Source organism: Anopheles nili, chromosome 3, assembly GCF_943737925.1.
Source record: "Anopheles nili chromosome 3, idAnoNiliSN_F5_01, whole genome shotgun sequence".
NCBI lineage: Eukaryota > Metazoa > Arthropoda > Insecta > Diptera > Culicidae > Anopheles > Anopheles nili.
Window position 1 is genome coordinate 18,614,989 of NC_071292.1, and position 14,780 is coordinate 18,629,768.

At 49.5% G+C, this 14,780-nt stretch overlaps 2 protein-coding genes across 2 annotated transcripts; one reads left to right on the forward strand and one right to left on the reverse strand.

Moving 5' to 3' along the window:
* Positions 1-494: 494 nt before the first annotated feature.
* LOC128725454 (DNA-directed RNA polymerase, mitochondrial) lies at positions 495-5,609 on the forward strand. The gene is made up of 7 exons (XM_053819198.1): positions 495-666; positions 963-1,091; positions 1,193-2,460; positions 2,528-4,007; positions 4,079-4,839; positions 4,920-5,011; positions 5,087-5,609. Exons 1-7 carry the CDS (start codon positions 495-497, stop codon positions 5,214-5,216), a joined length of 4,032 nt encoding a protein of 1,343 aa, XP_053675173.1. The 3' UTR covers positions 5,217-5,609.
* A 289-nt stretch (positions 5,610-5,898) lies between these two features.
* Positions 5,899-8,465, reverse strand: LOC128725166 (SET domain-containing protein SmydA-8). Its single transcript, XM_053818889.1, has 3 exons — positions 7,789-8,465; positions 6,900-7,126; positions 5,899-6,802 (listed from the first exon to the last, which is right to left on the reverse strand). Exons 1-3 carry the CDS (start codon positions 8,463-8,465, stop codon positions 6,210-6,212), a joined length of 1,497 nt encoding a protein of 498 aa, XP_053674864.1. The 3' UTR covers positions 5,899-6,209.
* Positions 8,466-14,780: the final 6,315 nt, after the last annotated feature.

Below are 14,780 nucleotides of genomic sequence, written 5' to 3' on the forward strand. Positions count from 1 at the left end.
GTCCGCAAAACTGTGGTACAAAAATATGAAATAAATATGTTTTCTATAAGTTTGAACAAATATTTCATAGGCATAAAACACCTTTCATGCTTTCAAAATTAAATGAAAAATATTATAATTCAACGGTTGAACAGAATCGACGAACAACGGATTTGAAAATGAACTGTTATACTACTCTTGACAGTTGCTATGTCTTAAGAAATGTCAATGTGTGCGCAATTGTTTTGCATGGTCTCGAATTTCCAGACGTATTTCATAATTTCTTTAACTAGATGTTTAATAACCTTTCACCGGTCGTGGATACATTCAAAGTCCTGAAATAAGTGTTATGCCCCGTTTTTTGCTGACTGAACTGCCAGCATAGATATCTGCCGTCCTTCATCGCAAACAAGACCAGAAGAAGACACTCACGAAATGTGCTCACACTCGGTGGCGTGCTAGGTGCCGATGGTCTGCGATAATTCAGAAAAACGGAGTGATACGGAAGAGTGAAAATGTTCCGTATGTTGAGTTTGCAAAGGTTATCACAAAGCAAGCACAAAGTTCTCGCCCATAAAAGCGGTATCGTTCGCTTAGACTCCACAGACGGTGTGGTGTTCGCCCCCTTTAGAACAGTTTCGCATTTATGTAATCGAGGGTTGACAAGTGATCTGCTCGTACCGCGCGGTAAGTATCGTTCACGTACTTACCAGATGTAGAAGCGACGAAGAAGATGTTCCATCTTTGCACAGAATGCGTGATTTCTCCAGCAACTCACTAAATATTACGTCACTGTACGAACCATGTGCTTTCGCGATATTGCGTATTTACAATTCTACGCTTTCCGGTGTACTGACTTCTGTTTGACAGCTATGCGTGCCCTTTCTCTCACTCTTGCACTGTGTGTACGAGGATAAAATGTAAACAATGCGTGATTGATGCGTCGTCTCAGCAACCGGCTTTTTTCGTTATCTCATCCACAGGCAATGAAACGATTTACATTAAACGGGTTCACTCGACCACACCTTCGGCTGAGATTTTATCGGCTTTAGGCGCAAAGAAAAACAAACGGAAGCGTTCTAATGCTAGCAAATTTACCGAACTTCTTGCAGGTACTTTATGACTGAGATATGGTGTATGCACACTGTTGTGCAGTTCTAACTTTCTTAAGTTACACGTCGTTCTATGAGACTAATGATCGATCATGTTTCAGTGAAAGATGGCGAAACCAAAGAAACGACTGCGACGGTACAGAAGCTTAAGTCCAAAAAGCTCACCAACTTCATTCACGATCAGATTGCAATCGAAGCTTGCTCAAGCGGTGCGAGCATTGGAAATGCTGATGTACCATCTCTCGAGAACAAAAATACTGCAGCACATCTACCCAAAGATATGTCGCATTGGAATACCGAGGAAACGCCCGTCATATACATCGGCCGAGACATGAAGGAGGCGGACATATCGCCCGACATATTGTCGGAGATTATCGAAAACGTGCAAATGCTTAAGGAAATAAACCAAAAACGAATGCTACGCGGCTTTCCGGTGCAGCATGTTGGACTGGATCCTATATTGGAAGAAGAAGTCGCACTACTGGAATCAGAAGCGGCACTTCCTGAAGAAACCGATCTTGCGTTCGAAGAACCGGACCTAACAGCTACCGTGAATGGTGCGGGGAGCTTCACAAAGGCAAAGCGCAGTACCAAAAAGCACCCTCCGCACGACGGTACGGATAAGGGAAAAAAGTTTTCCTCAAAGTACTACAAAACATCCGAGATCGAGTCCCTCGCCCGGCAGCGCAGCTTCCAAATGACGTTGAACGCCTACCTGCACATGTGCATCTCGACCGCGATGGTCAATCGCGCTTATGCTACAACACTTAACTATCGCCATAAGCGTAAACGTCGCGAATTCAACGTAGGAACTTACAACCTGTTGATCCATGCGTATGCCGGGAAGGGAAATTTAGCGCGCGTGCGAGATATTTTGCATGTGCTGCGTGAAGATCGCATCACTCCAACGGCACAAACGTACGCTGGCATACTCGAATGTCTCGGGCGACTGGAACCGTCCGAGGAGGTGCTGAATCAGGCGCGGGAATACCTCAACGAGGCCAGTTCGGCAGGGTACGCGATGAATGATGTTCTGAACCAAAGCATATTCACGCACGATCAGCGGGATGTGGTGCTGGCGCTGTGCCAGCGACTCGTGCCAGGATACACGCCTGAGTATAAGGCTCCCGTTCTGACGTATAATAATCATTTGTTGAACGCACTCAACGAGCATGTTGTGCCGATTGGTGCAGAAATTTCCGCCGAGGAATCGTGTCCTGGGTCGGAGATTTTGATTCCCAAAGCGGGCTTCAACAAGGAGGAACTGAAAGACATGGTTCAGAAGCAAGTGGAGCTTGAGCTAAGTGGATATTTGGAAGTAAAGAGCATCGAAAAGTTCCCACCGCCAACGGAGCAAGTAAAGCAATATGTAAGTACGCCGAAAGACACATTTCAAACGTACATTCATTTATCGTAATTGTCTTTTCTCGTTGCAGCGTAAGGTAGTTGAGGATCTGAGAAAGGTGTGGGCCAAGCAAATCACGATAGCCTTCCACCGTGACTTTAATACGCTTAAAACGATCACCGAAACCAAAGCTTCTCGTACGATCAACCTTTTCCCCTACCTGAAAGCTCTTACGGTGCAACAGTATACAGAGATTCTGCTGGACGAGGTGCAGATGCTGCTCGAAGGATCGGATACGTTCAGTTTCGTAATATCGCATCTGCACCGGGAGCTCGGCCGGAAGGTCGAATCTCGTTACCATGTGGAGCAGAAGCGCCTGAACGGTGTGCTGGCGAAAACGAACGACATCTACGATCGCTACACGTCGGTTCTGGCGGATGGTCAATCTAGCGACAATCCGCGGCAGCTCTGGCAGCGGCTTGTACACGAATCCCACAGCACGGGTCCAAGTATGGACGTGCAGAGTGTCGCATGGCCCAAGGCAGCCGTGACCGGCGTGGGGAAATTCCTGTACAACATCATGAAGTGCGATTTGAAGATCAACGTGAACGTGATGAGCAAAACAAACCGAAAGGTAAAGCTCGTGCCAGCGTTCTACACGCTCTTCCGGTACGAGGCAAAGATGGCTAAGGAACAAATCAAACCACACCCGGTGCTGATGAAGCTGTTTCGCAAATCACAACCGGATACGCTCAAATTCGACGTTAATCTCGTGCCTATGCTGTGCCCACCACAACCCTGGAGCTCGCCCCGAAACGGTGGATACATTCTAGCGCAGTCGGACTTGATCCGGTTGCCACATCAGGCGCATCAGCAGACGGAACGAATTGACGAGGCCGACCCACAAGACATGTACCCGACGTTGGACGCGTTGAACCAACTGGCCAGTATACCGTGGGTCGTAAATGGGCAGATACTCGATGTGATTGTGGAGGTGTTCAACAACGGTGGCAACGCGAAGCTGGACGTGCCGGAACCACCGTCTTCACTGCCGCCTGTGCTGGAGCCGGCTCCGAGAAGCGAGATGAGCGGATTCGAGAAGTACAATCTGCTCAGGAAGCGGCTCTACCACCGCCGAAAGCAGGGCGATATGTATAGCCTGTGGTGCGACGCGCTGTACCGACTTTCGTTGGCCAACCACTATCGGGATAAGGTGTTTTGGTTGCCGCAAAACATTGACTTCCGTGGGCGTGTGTACCCAATCCCGCCGCACCTGAACCACCTCGGCCATGATCTCGCACGCTGTTTGCTCGTGTTTCATCAGAAGAAACCGCTCGGAGCGGACGGGTTCCGATGGCTAAAGCTGCACTGCATCAATCTGACGGGGCTGAAGAAACGAGAATCTGTCGAAGAGCGAGTGCGATACGCGGATGAAATTATGGACGACATTCTAGATTCAGCGGACCATCCGTTGACGGGGCGAATGTGGTGGAGCAGTTCCGACGAACCATGGCAAACGCTGGCCTGCTGCATGGAGATTGCCAAGGTGCAACGGTGTCCCGACCCGGAGAGTAAGTTAAAGCAAGCAGCAGATCGTGATAAAAAAGAACAGACTTTGCTAACATTGTTTTCTCGTTCACAGAATTTGAAAGTGGATTTCCAATCCATCAGGATGGGTCGTGTAACGGATTGCAGCACTATGCCGCGCTGGGCCGTGACACACCCGGTGCAATCAGCGTTAACCTTTCACCGGCAGAAGTTCCGCAGGACGTATACAGCGCGGTTGCGGCCCTTGTGGAAGAAAACCGAGCGCGAGATGCTAGGAACAACATCAAAGTAGCGGCCGTGCTGGATGGATTCATCCGGCGCAAGGTCATTAAGCAAACTGTGATGACGACTGTGTACGGTGTAACGCGATATGGCGCCCGGAAGCAAATCGCCCGTCAGCTCGAGTACATCGACGAGTTTCCGAAGGACTGGGTGTGGCCGGCGTCGAGCTACCTCACGGTGAAAACGTTCGACGCGCTCAGCGAAATGTTCACCTCTGCTAAGGAGATCCAGGACTGGTTCACGGACTGCGCCCGGTTGATATCGGCCGTGTGTGCGCAAAACGTGGAATGGGTCACACCGCTGGGGTTGCCGGTGGTGCAACCGTACAACCGATCCGATCGTCCCACTCCCCTCGGTAAAACCGCTCAGCTCCCCGAGCACTTTGCAATGGACTCGTTCGAGAAGCCCAACATTATGAAGCAAAAGAACGCGTTCCCACCTAACTTTGTCCACTCGCTCGACTCCAGCCACATGATGCTGACTTCACTGTACTGTGAGCGAGCCGGATTGACCTTCATCTCGGTGCACGATTGCTACTGGACCCATGCCTGCACCGTCCCTACTATGAACAAGGTACGAGGGAAAGCATCTTTGGATTTTTTACATCACCGAAATTGACCGCCGGTTTGTTTCATTTGCATTTCCCCTTGCAGATTTGCCGCGAGCAGTTTGTGGCGCTGCATTCCGAACCGATACTGGAGGATTTGTCAAAGTTTTTGGTGCAAAAGTACAGCTACGATGAGAAGTATGTCAATACACCTTTTCTGCGCTTTTATGCGACTTCATGCTAATATACCTTTCAATTCCTTCCTCGTTACAGTGAAATCAGCAACGACGGTTCGGTAATCGATCTCACTAAGCGCAAGCTGAATCGTATACTACACCAGTGCCCCGACAAAGGAGACTTCGACCTGCGCAAAGTGCTCGAATCGGTTTACTTCTTCAGCTAAAACGCAACCGCGTTAGTACTGCCCCCCTTGCCTCATCATCACCTTCATGCCTTGCAATGTGCTGTCCAGTGAATTCAGCTTGATGATGGGCTGATCTAGTCAGTAAGGTCAGCTCGGATGGAGCGTGCCATCGTGGTCGCGTTTCGAAATGTGACCGAAGGATGTACAGTATTCCCGGTGTACTTCAATCCCGTGGGTTCCAAGCTTCCCTTCCCAGATGTGGTGCCTGCTTAAAGACGAGAAGCAGTCCGGTTCAGTGGAATGAGTTTATTTTCAAACTCGAATCAACCGTTGAGCGGACGAACGGTGGCTTTTCGTTGTGACTATTGTCAGATGGAAGTTTGCGAGCGGTTCGTTATTTTAATCGTGATGTATTTTTTTTCGTTTAGAAAGTGACGCAGAACGTTCAGTGAATAAAACAGGAAATTGTTTAACTAATATGTATTGGAGGAAATTATTGAATGAAAGAAATTGGAGTGGTTATTATAGCAGAGAAGTATTTCTAATGCTAAGCCGTACGGAGCAGTTAAAGATGTGTCAGAAGCTGTGATAAACTGATAAGTAAGAGAGTTACTTTTTGGTACAAGATCTCAAGGAACGTGTACTCTTATTTGCCTCTATTCGATTGCTTGAGTAAAATAAAACTTCCGTCATTTTCCGTCAGAAATGTAGACTTCTTCAAGATTACTTTTAACTGCCTGCGACTCGTTGATACATTCGTGCGGACTTTATTGTTGTACATTTGTTAAAACAACATTAGACAAATACGGCTGGAACGGAGAAACACACTAGCCGCTCGCGCACGCGGCAGCACCCACGACACATGATTATAACTAAAAACACCTAGACACTAAACTGCAGCACTCGCGTACTGCCTCGGACCCGGAAAAACGCATGCACGCGCCTTCCAGCCATCCGTGAGGCAAGTGGCACTGAAGAGGTACACATCACAACTCGATGGAAGAAACCCAAGCGAGAGAACACCAACGCACCTCAATCGAGGGTGTCGATGCTCTGGCGCAATTGCACCAAGGATTGCTTCGCAACATTCGCCAGGATACCCTCGGGTGTGGCTGGATCTTCCCACTCGAGAATCGAACCACACTCGTCCAGTATCTGAGCCGCGTCCGTGAGCTGTTCTTTAAGCGATTTCCCATCCCGATTGTCCTCGCCCCTTGTGAACGCTGACTGGGCGAGCATAATGAGCGGTGCGTGCAGTTCATACAACACCATAGCCCGTGCGCGGGACTTCCCGGGTTCGAACACATCCAACACGCGCAGGATGTCCCGACATAGCGCGACCTTACGCTCCAGCAGCATATCCGGCAGTTCGGCCATCTCGTACCCGGGAATACGCCCGTACAGCTCGATCAAGCTGTGCCGGATGGAGGTGTTGATAAAGTGCATCGGGTGCAACACACTACGGTACTTCTTGTACACCCGCTCGTACGCCTCGAGCCGGCCACCGTCATACTCGAGACACGCGAGCTCATCGATCTCGTTATGCATCGTCAGGACGGCCTTCTGAACGGCGGCCCCGGACGTTTTGAACTCGCACTGGGCGCACTTCCACTCTGCGTTCTCATCTGTAACAGACCGAACCGGATGGGTTTTGTATTTTTAAGCAAAGGACGACTGCGAGAGGAAGGACTTCATGCAGGTTGCAGACAGCACACCGCTTACCAAGAGGATTCGATGAGGTGATGAAGCCTCCGCTACACTTACTGCATAGCAGCGTGCTGAAGTGAGTTCCCAGCTCGGTCGGATCGAGGCAACGGTTGCAGTGGCAGGTGAAGAATTTGCTCACCTTCAGGATCGATTGTCGGGCGATCGTACCGGTTAGCGTGTACGTATACGTCGTGTAGAGCTTCTCGCCTTCCGGGACGTCTACAGCGACCCGTGCTTCCAGCCTGGTGGAAAAGAAGTCCCGCTAGCATCAAAAGTGTGCTGGAATCTTCGACAAAGTGTGCATTTTACGAGTGTCTTAAGCTACTTGTGGACTGAGTGAGAGCATGCAAAAACCCTAGACAACGTGCAACGTGCCCTAACGATCCTAAAGAACGAGCCAACAATGTCGAAGTCAACATTGTACGCCAACCCCCGTTGATCTCTTCGAAATTCCAACAAATCACGAACTCTCTCCTCACGGGCGTAGTCGACGAAAGCTCCCAATTTAGTGCACCCAAGCGAAGGTGCGATCGATACACCTCCCAAATGGGGTGGGAAAAACTCGCCCCCCCCCCCCCCGATGAAACTCAACACATCCCACGGCAGCTGGTTGTTGTGTTGATCGGTTGCAACCACGTCGTCGATCACCGATCGGTTGATGACGGGCAGACTGCGCTGCGCTCGTTGGATGGCGGGAAAAGCCGTCACGCGCCGGTAGTGGTTTTTCTCCCGAAAACGGTGGAAAATCTATTTTTAACAGCGACCTCTCCCACCGTCGGGCGTTTGCTGTTTGCGGTAAAACCGCTCACAGGTTGCAGGAACACCGATTGTGCGAAACACCAAGAGAAGGATAACGTTTCCAAACAGAGTGAGAGAGAGAGAGAGAGAGTGTCATCAGCCTCACCTGAAACCATCGCTCGGATGAATCAGATGCACCACGTTCGGTACGCAGCTGTGTGCCATAACGGCAAGTCGTGGATAAAGCCCTCGCAAGCTGTACCCATTGCTGGTACGACCTTCGAACGCATTCACATCCAACAACCCAATGGCACGCTGCACCAGCTCCACTGAGAACCGCTCAGCCAACCCGCAAGGACCGCGCAGAAACGCGACGATGTTGTGCTCATCCACCTTCCAGTTGGCGCTTTCACGCCGCTCGCCATCATGATATTCCATGGGTTCGATCTCTCGATTCCATCGCGCCTCATCAGCCTCCTTCGCGAGCAACACCCGCAACGGTGTTACGCAATCGAGCTGCACGCAACCAGCCGTCGAATCGTCCACGCACCGGAACCGCACCCGGCTAGCCGCGAACACTTCGCACTCAGGTCCGTGATACGGTAACCGCTCGGACTCGGCGCATTCCTCACACAGCGGCCAACCACACCGCGGACACCGGGGGCCACCTTCAGCACCATCCACCGGACAACAACACTCCAGACAAAGCGGTGGACTGTCCAGTTTGGGACCGACCGCAAACGGGCGCTCGTCGAAAAGCCACTCGCCCGCTTTTAGATCCCGGCTGGTCACACCGTAGCGGCCAAGTTCGGCACACTCCAGCACCTGGTACGTTTCGGCCATCGCGGTGTTCGAACGACTGGGAATCGGATTGCGGTCACCGGGACAACCGGCCGCGTCGCGTGGAGGATGAGCGAAATAATGGCGGTCCGTTGGTTCCCGGTGGGTGCATTTATAGATTGCGCGATTGAAACCCGCACCCGAAGAGACCAGTGGTGTGTGCACAGTGGGACAAAGGCACCGGTTCGAAACATCGGTGAAGGTGTTCTAGCCCGTCCGGATGACCACTGAAGCACCCATCGTGCACGGTACCACCCGGTTTTGTGTTTGTTGTCTCGGTGGGAGCTATTTTCGCGGTCCCGCGTGCTCCGGTTGCTGAGCGGTTGCTGGTGCGAGGTGTGGGTTTTATTTTTAGGATCCAAACGAACCGAAAGAACGCCAGCATCCCGGCTTCCGGCTATGCTTGCGGAGCGCGGTTCGTTCTCGGCTCGTCCTGCGCGTCACTCGCGATCATTGGCCATCGGTGCATCGGTTCGATTTGGCATTATTTTGTGCCGTCGTACGATCGCTTTGCTGACGATCGAAGAGAACTGGCCGTGGCTCGAGGAGTCGTTTGGGGTGTGGCTCGAGGAGAACGCAAGCTGCCCAGGACCCACCCAGGGACATGGGGCCGTCGGATTTTGAGCTATTTTCACGATTAATGGTTCGTGCCTTCCCAGCATCCATTGCAAATGGACTGCCGTCCGCGAGAAGGAGAGGTTGTGCTTCCGTGCGGAAGATGCTGCTAGCGAACAAGTGTTTTCTTGCGAACAGTTCGTCCGCGACTTTGCACCCCTGTTTTTTTTGCATCGCACCCCTTCTGCTCACATATTCCGCGAGGTGAATCACGGGCGCGCAAGAATTTACCCCGTCTACAAGTGCGTAAGGCGCTGGTGCGCATGTCCTCGATCAGAGCAGGAGGATCGTACACTGTAAAAAAGAAAAACCTGGTGGGGAAAATCTGACGAGACGCTTGTTGATAGTACAAGCCGTAGGGGAATAAACAGACACGAGAATACCCTCATGGTGTGAGGTGCTTTTGTGATTGGAGATTCTTCCCCAGTCAACAATAATTAAATAATTTTCACGTTTTTACTTCACATCGTCTGAAAAGCAATAAATACACAAATCTGATGTCTATTGAGCATAGCACAAAAAGCGTTCTAGATCAATTTAAAACAAACATTCCCAAAACAATGACCAAATTTCGTCTAATGCTGTGAGGATGCGCGTGCAGCAATAAAATTCGTAAACAATATATTTAAAGCAATTCCTCTCATCGAATGAAAATATAAATAATAACTAGTACAAATGTACTAGTTACAAATGCTCTGAAGGTTTTTGAGCATCTATATTTCTATCGACTGCTGTATGGTGGTGTAGACAGTGTTCTTTGAATAAAATATCCCTTTTCCTAATGTAAATTCCAATTTAGTTTGTTCCAGACAGACCGCAGTGGTGGAAATATTTCCCAAAGCAAACAGCGTTGCATCGAGTGCAAACAAACGGAGAGAAATGTTACCAACCTTCACCGCCGGGTAGCCATTAAAATATTCCATTTCATAAAACAAAAAAAAACAACAACCGGCAAGCTGATCCTTTGGCTGGTCTTTTCCATCCACCCTTCCATCCGTACCTTTCTACCCTCCACCACGGGAAAGGGGTTAGTAATTACCACCTGGCGGAGTGAACGACGCAATCATCTTCGTTCTGCTATCTCCGGCACCATCAAAGGCAAACTGAGACGGTTGCTCACACACCCACACACTCACACGCGCGCCCTCGCGTAAAAGGTATCCGGATGTAGAGGATTTTCTTCCACCTCCGCCACCAACCGGTCGCTTTTCGCCGTGTCAAAGGGCGGAAGTGGGATATGTTGCCGGTGAAAATGGAACAACTGGTGTTTATCCGCCCTAGTGGAGAGGCGCCAGTCGCCATCCTGCGAGCGAGTGCATCGAATGAAATCATTAATATTTTATCGAAAGCATATTTGCACCGACGGCTCGCTTCTTTCACCCGTGCTGGGTCCTGAGAGCGGCTCCAATTGGCTCGGTGCTGTAAGTATTTGCTCTTTCAGGTCGGCCAAAGCAAATACCGCCGATGGTTATCTACATCCCGGGCGCGCTGGGCGAAGGACCTTTGAGCCGGTTGGAGTTTTGCTGTTCCGACCGGAAGGAGCACAAATAAAAACGCTGCGCTTTCGCGCGTGATTCTTGGGAGGAAAAACTGGCCAAAGACACGTCCACTCGGCAGGTGTGTTTTCTTCCCTCGTGCAAATGGTGTATATTTTTTGATTTTGAGCTAAAGTCCACCTCTGTAAACAGTGCTTTGTAACAGAGTGCGAGGTGGTCATCACGTGTGTTATTTGTCCAGTATGTGGGAGGGATTTCCATTTTCCATGAAAGAGCGACAGAATGCATATTTCACACAGCAGATTCAAAACCAGCCGTGTTTGTTCGAAGGGCTAAACGAAAGCAAATACGTTTGATCCTTAGATCCGGCTGAATGGTTACAGCTTTCAGTTCGGAGCAAAGCGTTTATCTGGTCAGATATAGCATTTACGTACATAAGGGCTTATCAGAAACGATTTAAACTCATTTATGGATTATTATCTTTGGTTGACAAATCTTAAAAGCCGCAAAATCGCCAAAGGCAATTTTATGAAAGCAATGATGGATAACTGAACAAGTAACATATTTCTTGTGTTTTCTTAGATCTTTTGCATAATTTTAATGTACCAATTTGAAAACTAAGCACAAAGCTAAAGAAATTGTATACAATTTAGCATTCCTGATTTTGCATTCCAGAGACAAAAATTGTTACTTTCAGGGGAAGAAAATTCTCCAATGGTCACTTGGATGATGTTACGTCAGAATACAAAAAAAAATCAATCATATGACAGAAAGGCTTTCTTTTGCTATTCTTCACTTTCCCACATGGACTGCCAATTTCCACTCACGTGCTACGCGGGCCTATTGCGCAACACAGCACCCCCGATCGGGGGCAGGTAATTTCCACGGCTTACTCCGGGGCTCGGTTTTGATTAAGCTCGCACTACTTCCCCGTCGGTGCCACTTTTGCTGATTTCCTGCGCCGATTGAAAGGCGCTAGACCGTATATCACGATCGTGCATGTAGCGCACGTCTCCAGAGCCCGCCGGGTGAACACGAGTGCGCAAAACAAATAATAGAAAACTCATTTCCCGGCAGGCTGCGATTAGCGCACCCATGCCCCGGAGAAGAGGCCGAGTTCGGGCCGGTTATCTTCATCACCATCAAACACCCTGCCGAGATGGCGCCTTTTTTTCTGTCTCGTGCCCTTCCATTCTCGTGTCTTTTACCTTTTGCGCCACCAAAAAAAAAGGACACCCCACAACAGCAACCCCAACGGTCGCGCGCGACGGCAAGTGTAAAAAGCCTAATTTTCCCAGCCTTTGCGCCGCGGATCAAACGGTTTTCCACGCTGGGTGTGTCCCATCGGCGTGTGCATCCTTTATCTGTGTTGCACGAGGGGGAGGTTGGTTTCACCCTTTTCAAACAACGCCCCATTGCGGTAGAACAAGGGGGTGGTGGCAATGCAAAACAACCCAACTAACCCTTCCGACGGTCGGCAGCCGGAAAGGATGTTCCGAGGATATTCATTAGCTAGGCGTGAACAAGCTCGCCTTCTTGGTAGGATATAAACTTTCTCTCATTCTCTCTCTCTCTCTCTTTCTCTTTCTCTCTCTGTCACTCGGAACCGCTTTTCCGGTGCACGAACCGATGCACGGATGATGTGATGTTTACCTTAGGCCACGACGCTACAGCTGTTCTATTTGCACAAGATGGGGTGAATGATAATTTATTTCCAAGGTGTGCGTAGGGCCTGCGCTGGTGTGCTCTGGTTGGCGTTAATCCTTTTTTTCACTCCCTTTCTCTCTCTCTCTCTCTCCCAGTCTTGCTTTGCATTCCGAAGCTTGGAAGCGGTCTGGCCTGCGGTACGACAGAAAACACGGCAGCGGCGCAAATGAGCGTGTTTGCACACCGGCTTACTCTGCTCTGCGGATCTCCTTTCCTTCTACAATCCTAGCGAGTCCTGTGCGGGGAGTTTTCCCTGCTCCCATCGCAATGCCGATGCACCACCGACAAATGGGGCCACCGCATTTCATGTGCTTGTTTTTTTTTGCTCTGCATCTGTGTGTTTCTCCAACTGTCACTGGCATCGAGGCTTCTTAATCACGCGAATGGGCTCAAGGCACACGGACCGTACCTGGACCCAAAGACGAACGTTCATTGTTTCGCTGGGTTGGGGGTTGAATGAGCTGTTGGCTCTAATCCTCCGGGAGTCCGAGCTGGGGATTCTAATCAAAGAACGAACGTTTTAATCAATACGTCCCACACCGGATCGGTGGAAAACGGTGTGCAGGAGCTTTGCTAACCATTTTTTTTGGGTTTCTCCAAACCATCGGGTATTCAGTGAAGCGTGCTGCGAGTCGCATTCACAGCAATCGTTTTCCATCCAATTGACGGGAGCTGCGAGTGCATTTTGTTAGCTTTATTTTTCTGTTTTCCGTTATTTTTCTTTGAGTTTTTTGTGTGCCGAAGTATTAATGGGAACCATTCAGAAAGAAAAGTAACTAGCATCAGGAGAGTTCGTTCGATTCGTTAACTTCTGTTTGATGTTAACAACTCTTGGGAATTCGTATCCAACATTTGAAAACAAGAAAACATGCTTTTTCTTGTTATAGAAACATATACTCTTGTTAGCAATTGCAGATGCGGTCCAATGGGACAAACAGTTCACTGGAATTCAACGGCATGTACGTGATGAAACGCCTCTATACGTGGTGTGGAGTGAAGTGGATGAATTTTTCTTAGCACGACGACTTTTCCTTTCAGAATGTGACATGTTGAAAATGATTTTTTATCTACGGTACGATTGAATGTTATAAATCGCTGAAAGAATAATTTCATTTGAGTGGAGAATAATACTCTTATTTGGTTACATCACGCATCGAGTTCTACAAAGTATGACAATGACTTTATTCCCCGAGGATCATTTTCTCCTTTTTTAAATTTAGGTTCAAAGCAACCGGTAGCTATGTGCCGCAATATAAGTTGGTTACCGTTGCAAACTTCTGCAGCGAGAACAACATTCTGCTTCCTAAGGACTAAGAATGACATTGTGCCAAACAGGGGGAAATGTTTTTTTCAATGGAACATTTCATTTGAGTTCATCCTGCTACAGGATGAATGAAATAATATGCTACGAGTCCACTGATTGCTTCAGAAGTATCACCCCACAGCTGTAAATGAACTCTTTGATACGGTCGCATGCGGTGCAATCAGAGGGAAAAAGAAACACATTTTCCTGAACAGGGGAAAATCACACTATCATCATCACGTAACGGTACAGCTAAGGGGAAAACCTAACACATTTTCCTTAAACGGGGGAAAACACACGTCGCGCTTCGAGCATTGAGTGATAATACATATTTCTCCAAGCTGATTCATGTGATTTTGCCAATGATACACATTTTCCGATTGTAAAACATTTCCCCATGTTCCCACATCATGGTATGAAATTCATGAAGCACTGTAAGATTCCACACGCAGCGTGACTTTTCTTGCTATAAATAATCCCAACGAAGCACATTCTCCTCAACCGCAAGCGGGGAAATTTCGCGCATGGCATTTTCCTCCTACTAACCTCCCCATGTTCATCCGAGCTGCACCGATTCACGGACACAAACCGACTTCATTATGGGAAACACTTCCGTGGGCGAGTTTTTCCGTGTATCGGAAAATTTTCCTTGTATCTCACCGAAGTGAGCTGGAAAATCTCCATATCACTTCACCGACTGTTCGGTTTCCTCAGGACACTCTGGAGCAGCGTTATGCTCTCCCCGTGCAGCTTTTCGCACTCTCACTATCTCGCGAACGCGCGTTCGTCCTTGCTAATCTCTCGGGCTCGCGCCGTCGGCTTCAACCCACAACTCGGCGGATTCACCCCCACAAGCGAGTCGGGTTTTTCCGGCCGAACCGACGCACGGGGACGGATTCGCACCCGGTGCGGTCAGGCTGCCCGTCGGTGCCTCTTCTTCAGTCGCGAACCGATCACGTTAGCCGTCCGACATCAAGCATGGTCCGTGCCCACCGGGGGCAGAAGCCGTCGCGCCGCTGTCTTCTGCGGATCAATCTCGCGCGCCCGTTGGGCTGAAGGAAAAACAACCAAGAAGCGTGCGTTCAGAACGAGAACGAAAAGCCAGTGTGAGTGAGTGAGACAGGGTGTGAGCGAGGAAAACCCCGTGTGCGTGTGTGTGTGCGCGTGCGAGGCTGGAAAACGCAAACGAACGAAGTG

Bases quoted from the DNA above. Each gene is read 5' to 3' on its own strand.
- LOC128725166 (XM_053818889.1), bottom strand. From the start codon at position 8,465: ATGGCCGAAACGTACCAGGTGCTGGAGTGTGCCGAACTTGGCCGCTAC. The intron at 7,127-7,788 runs GTGAGGCTGATG...CTTTTCCACCAG, and splicing joins CATCCGAGCGATGGTTTCAG to GCTGGAAGCACGGGTCGCTG. The intron at 6,803-6,899 runs GTAAGCGGTGTG...GGTCTGTTACAG, and splicing joins CACCTCATCGAATCCTCTTG to ATGAGAACGCAGAGTGGAAG.
- LOC128725454 (XM_053819198.1), top strand. From the start codon at position 495: ATGTTCCGTATGTTGAGTTTGCAAAGGTTATCACAAAGCAAGCACAAA. The intron at 2,461-2,527 runs GTAAGTACGCCG...TTCTCGTTGCAG, and splicing joins CGGAGCAAGTAAAGCAATAT to CGTAAGGTAGTTGAGGATCT. The intron at 4,008-4,078 runs GTAAGTTAAAGC...TCTCGTTCACAG, and splicing joins ACGGTGTCCCGACCCGGAGA to AATTTGAAAGTGGATTTCCA.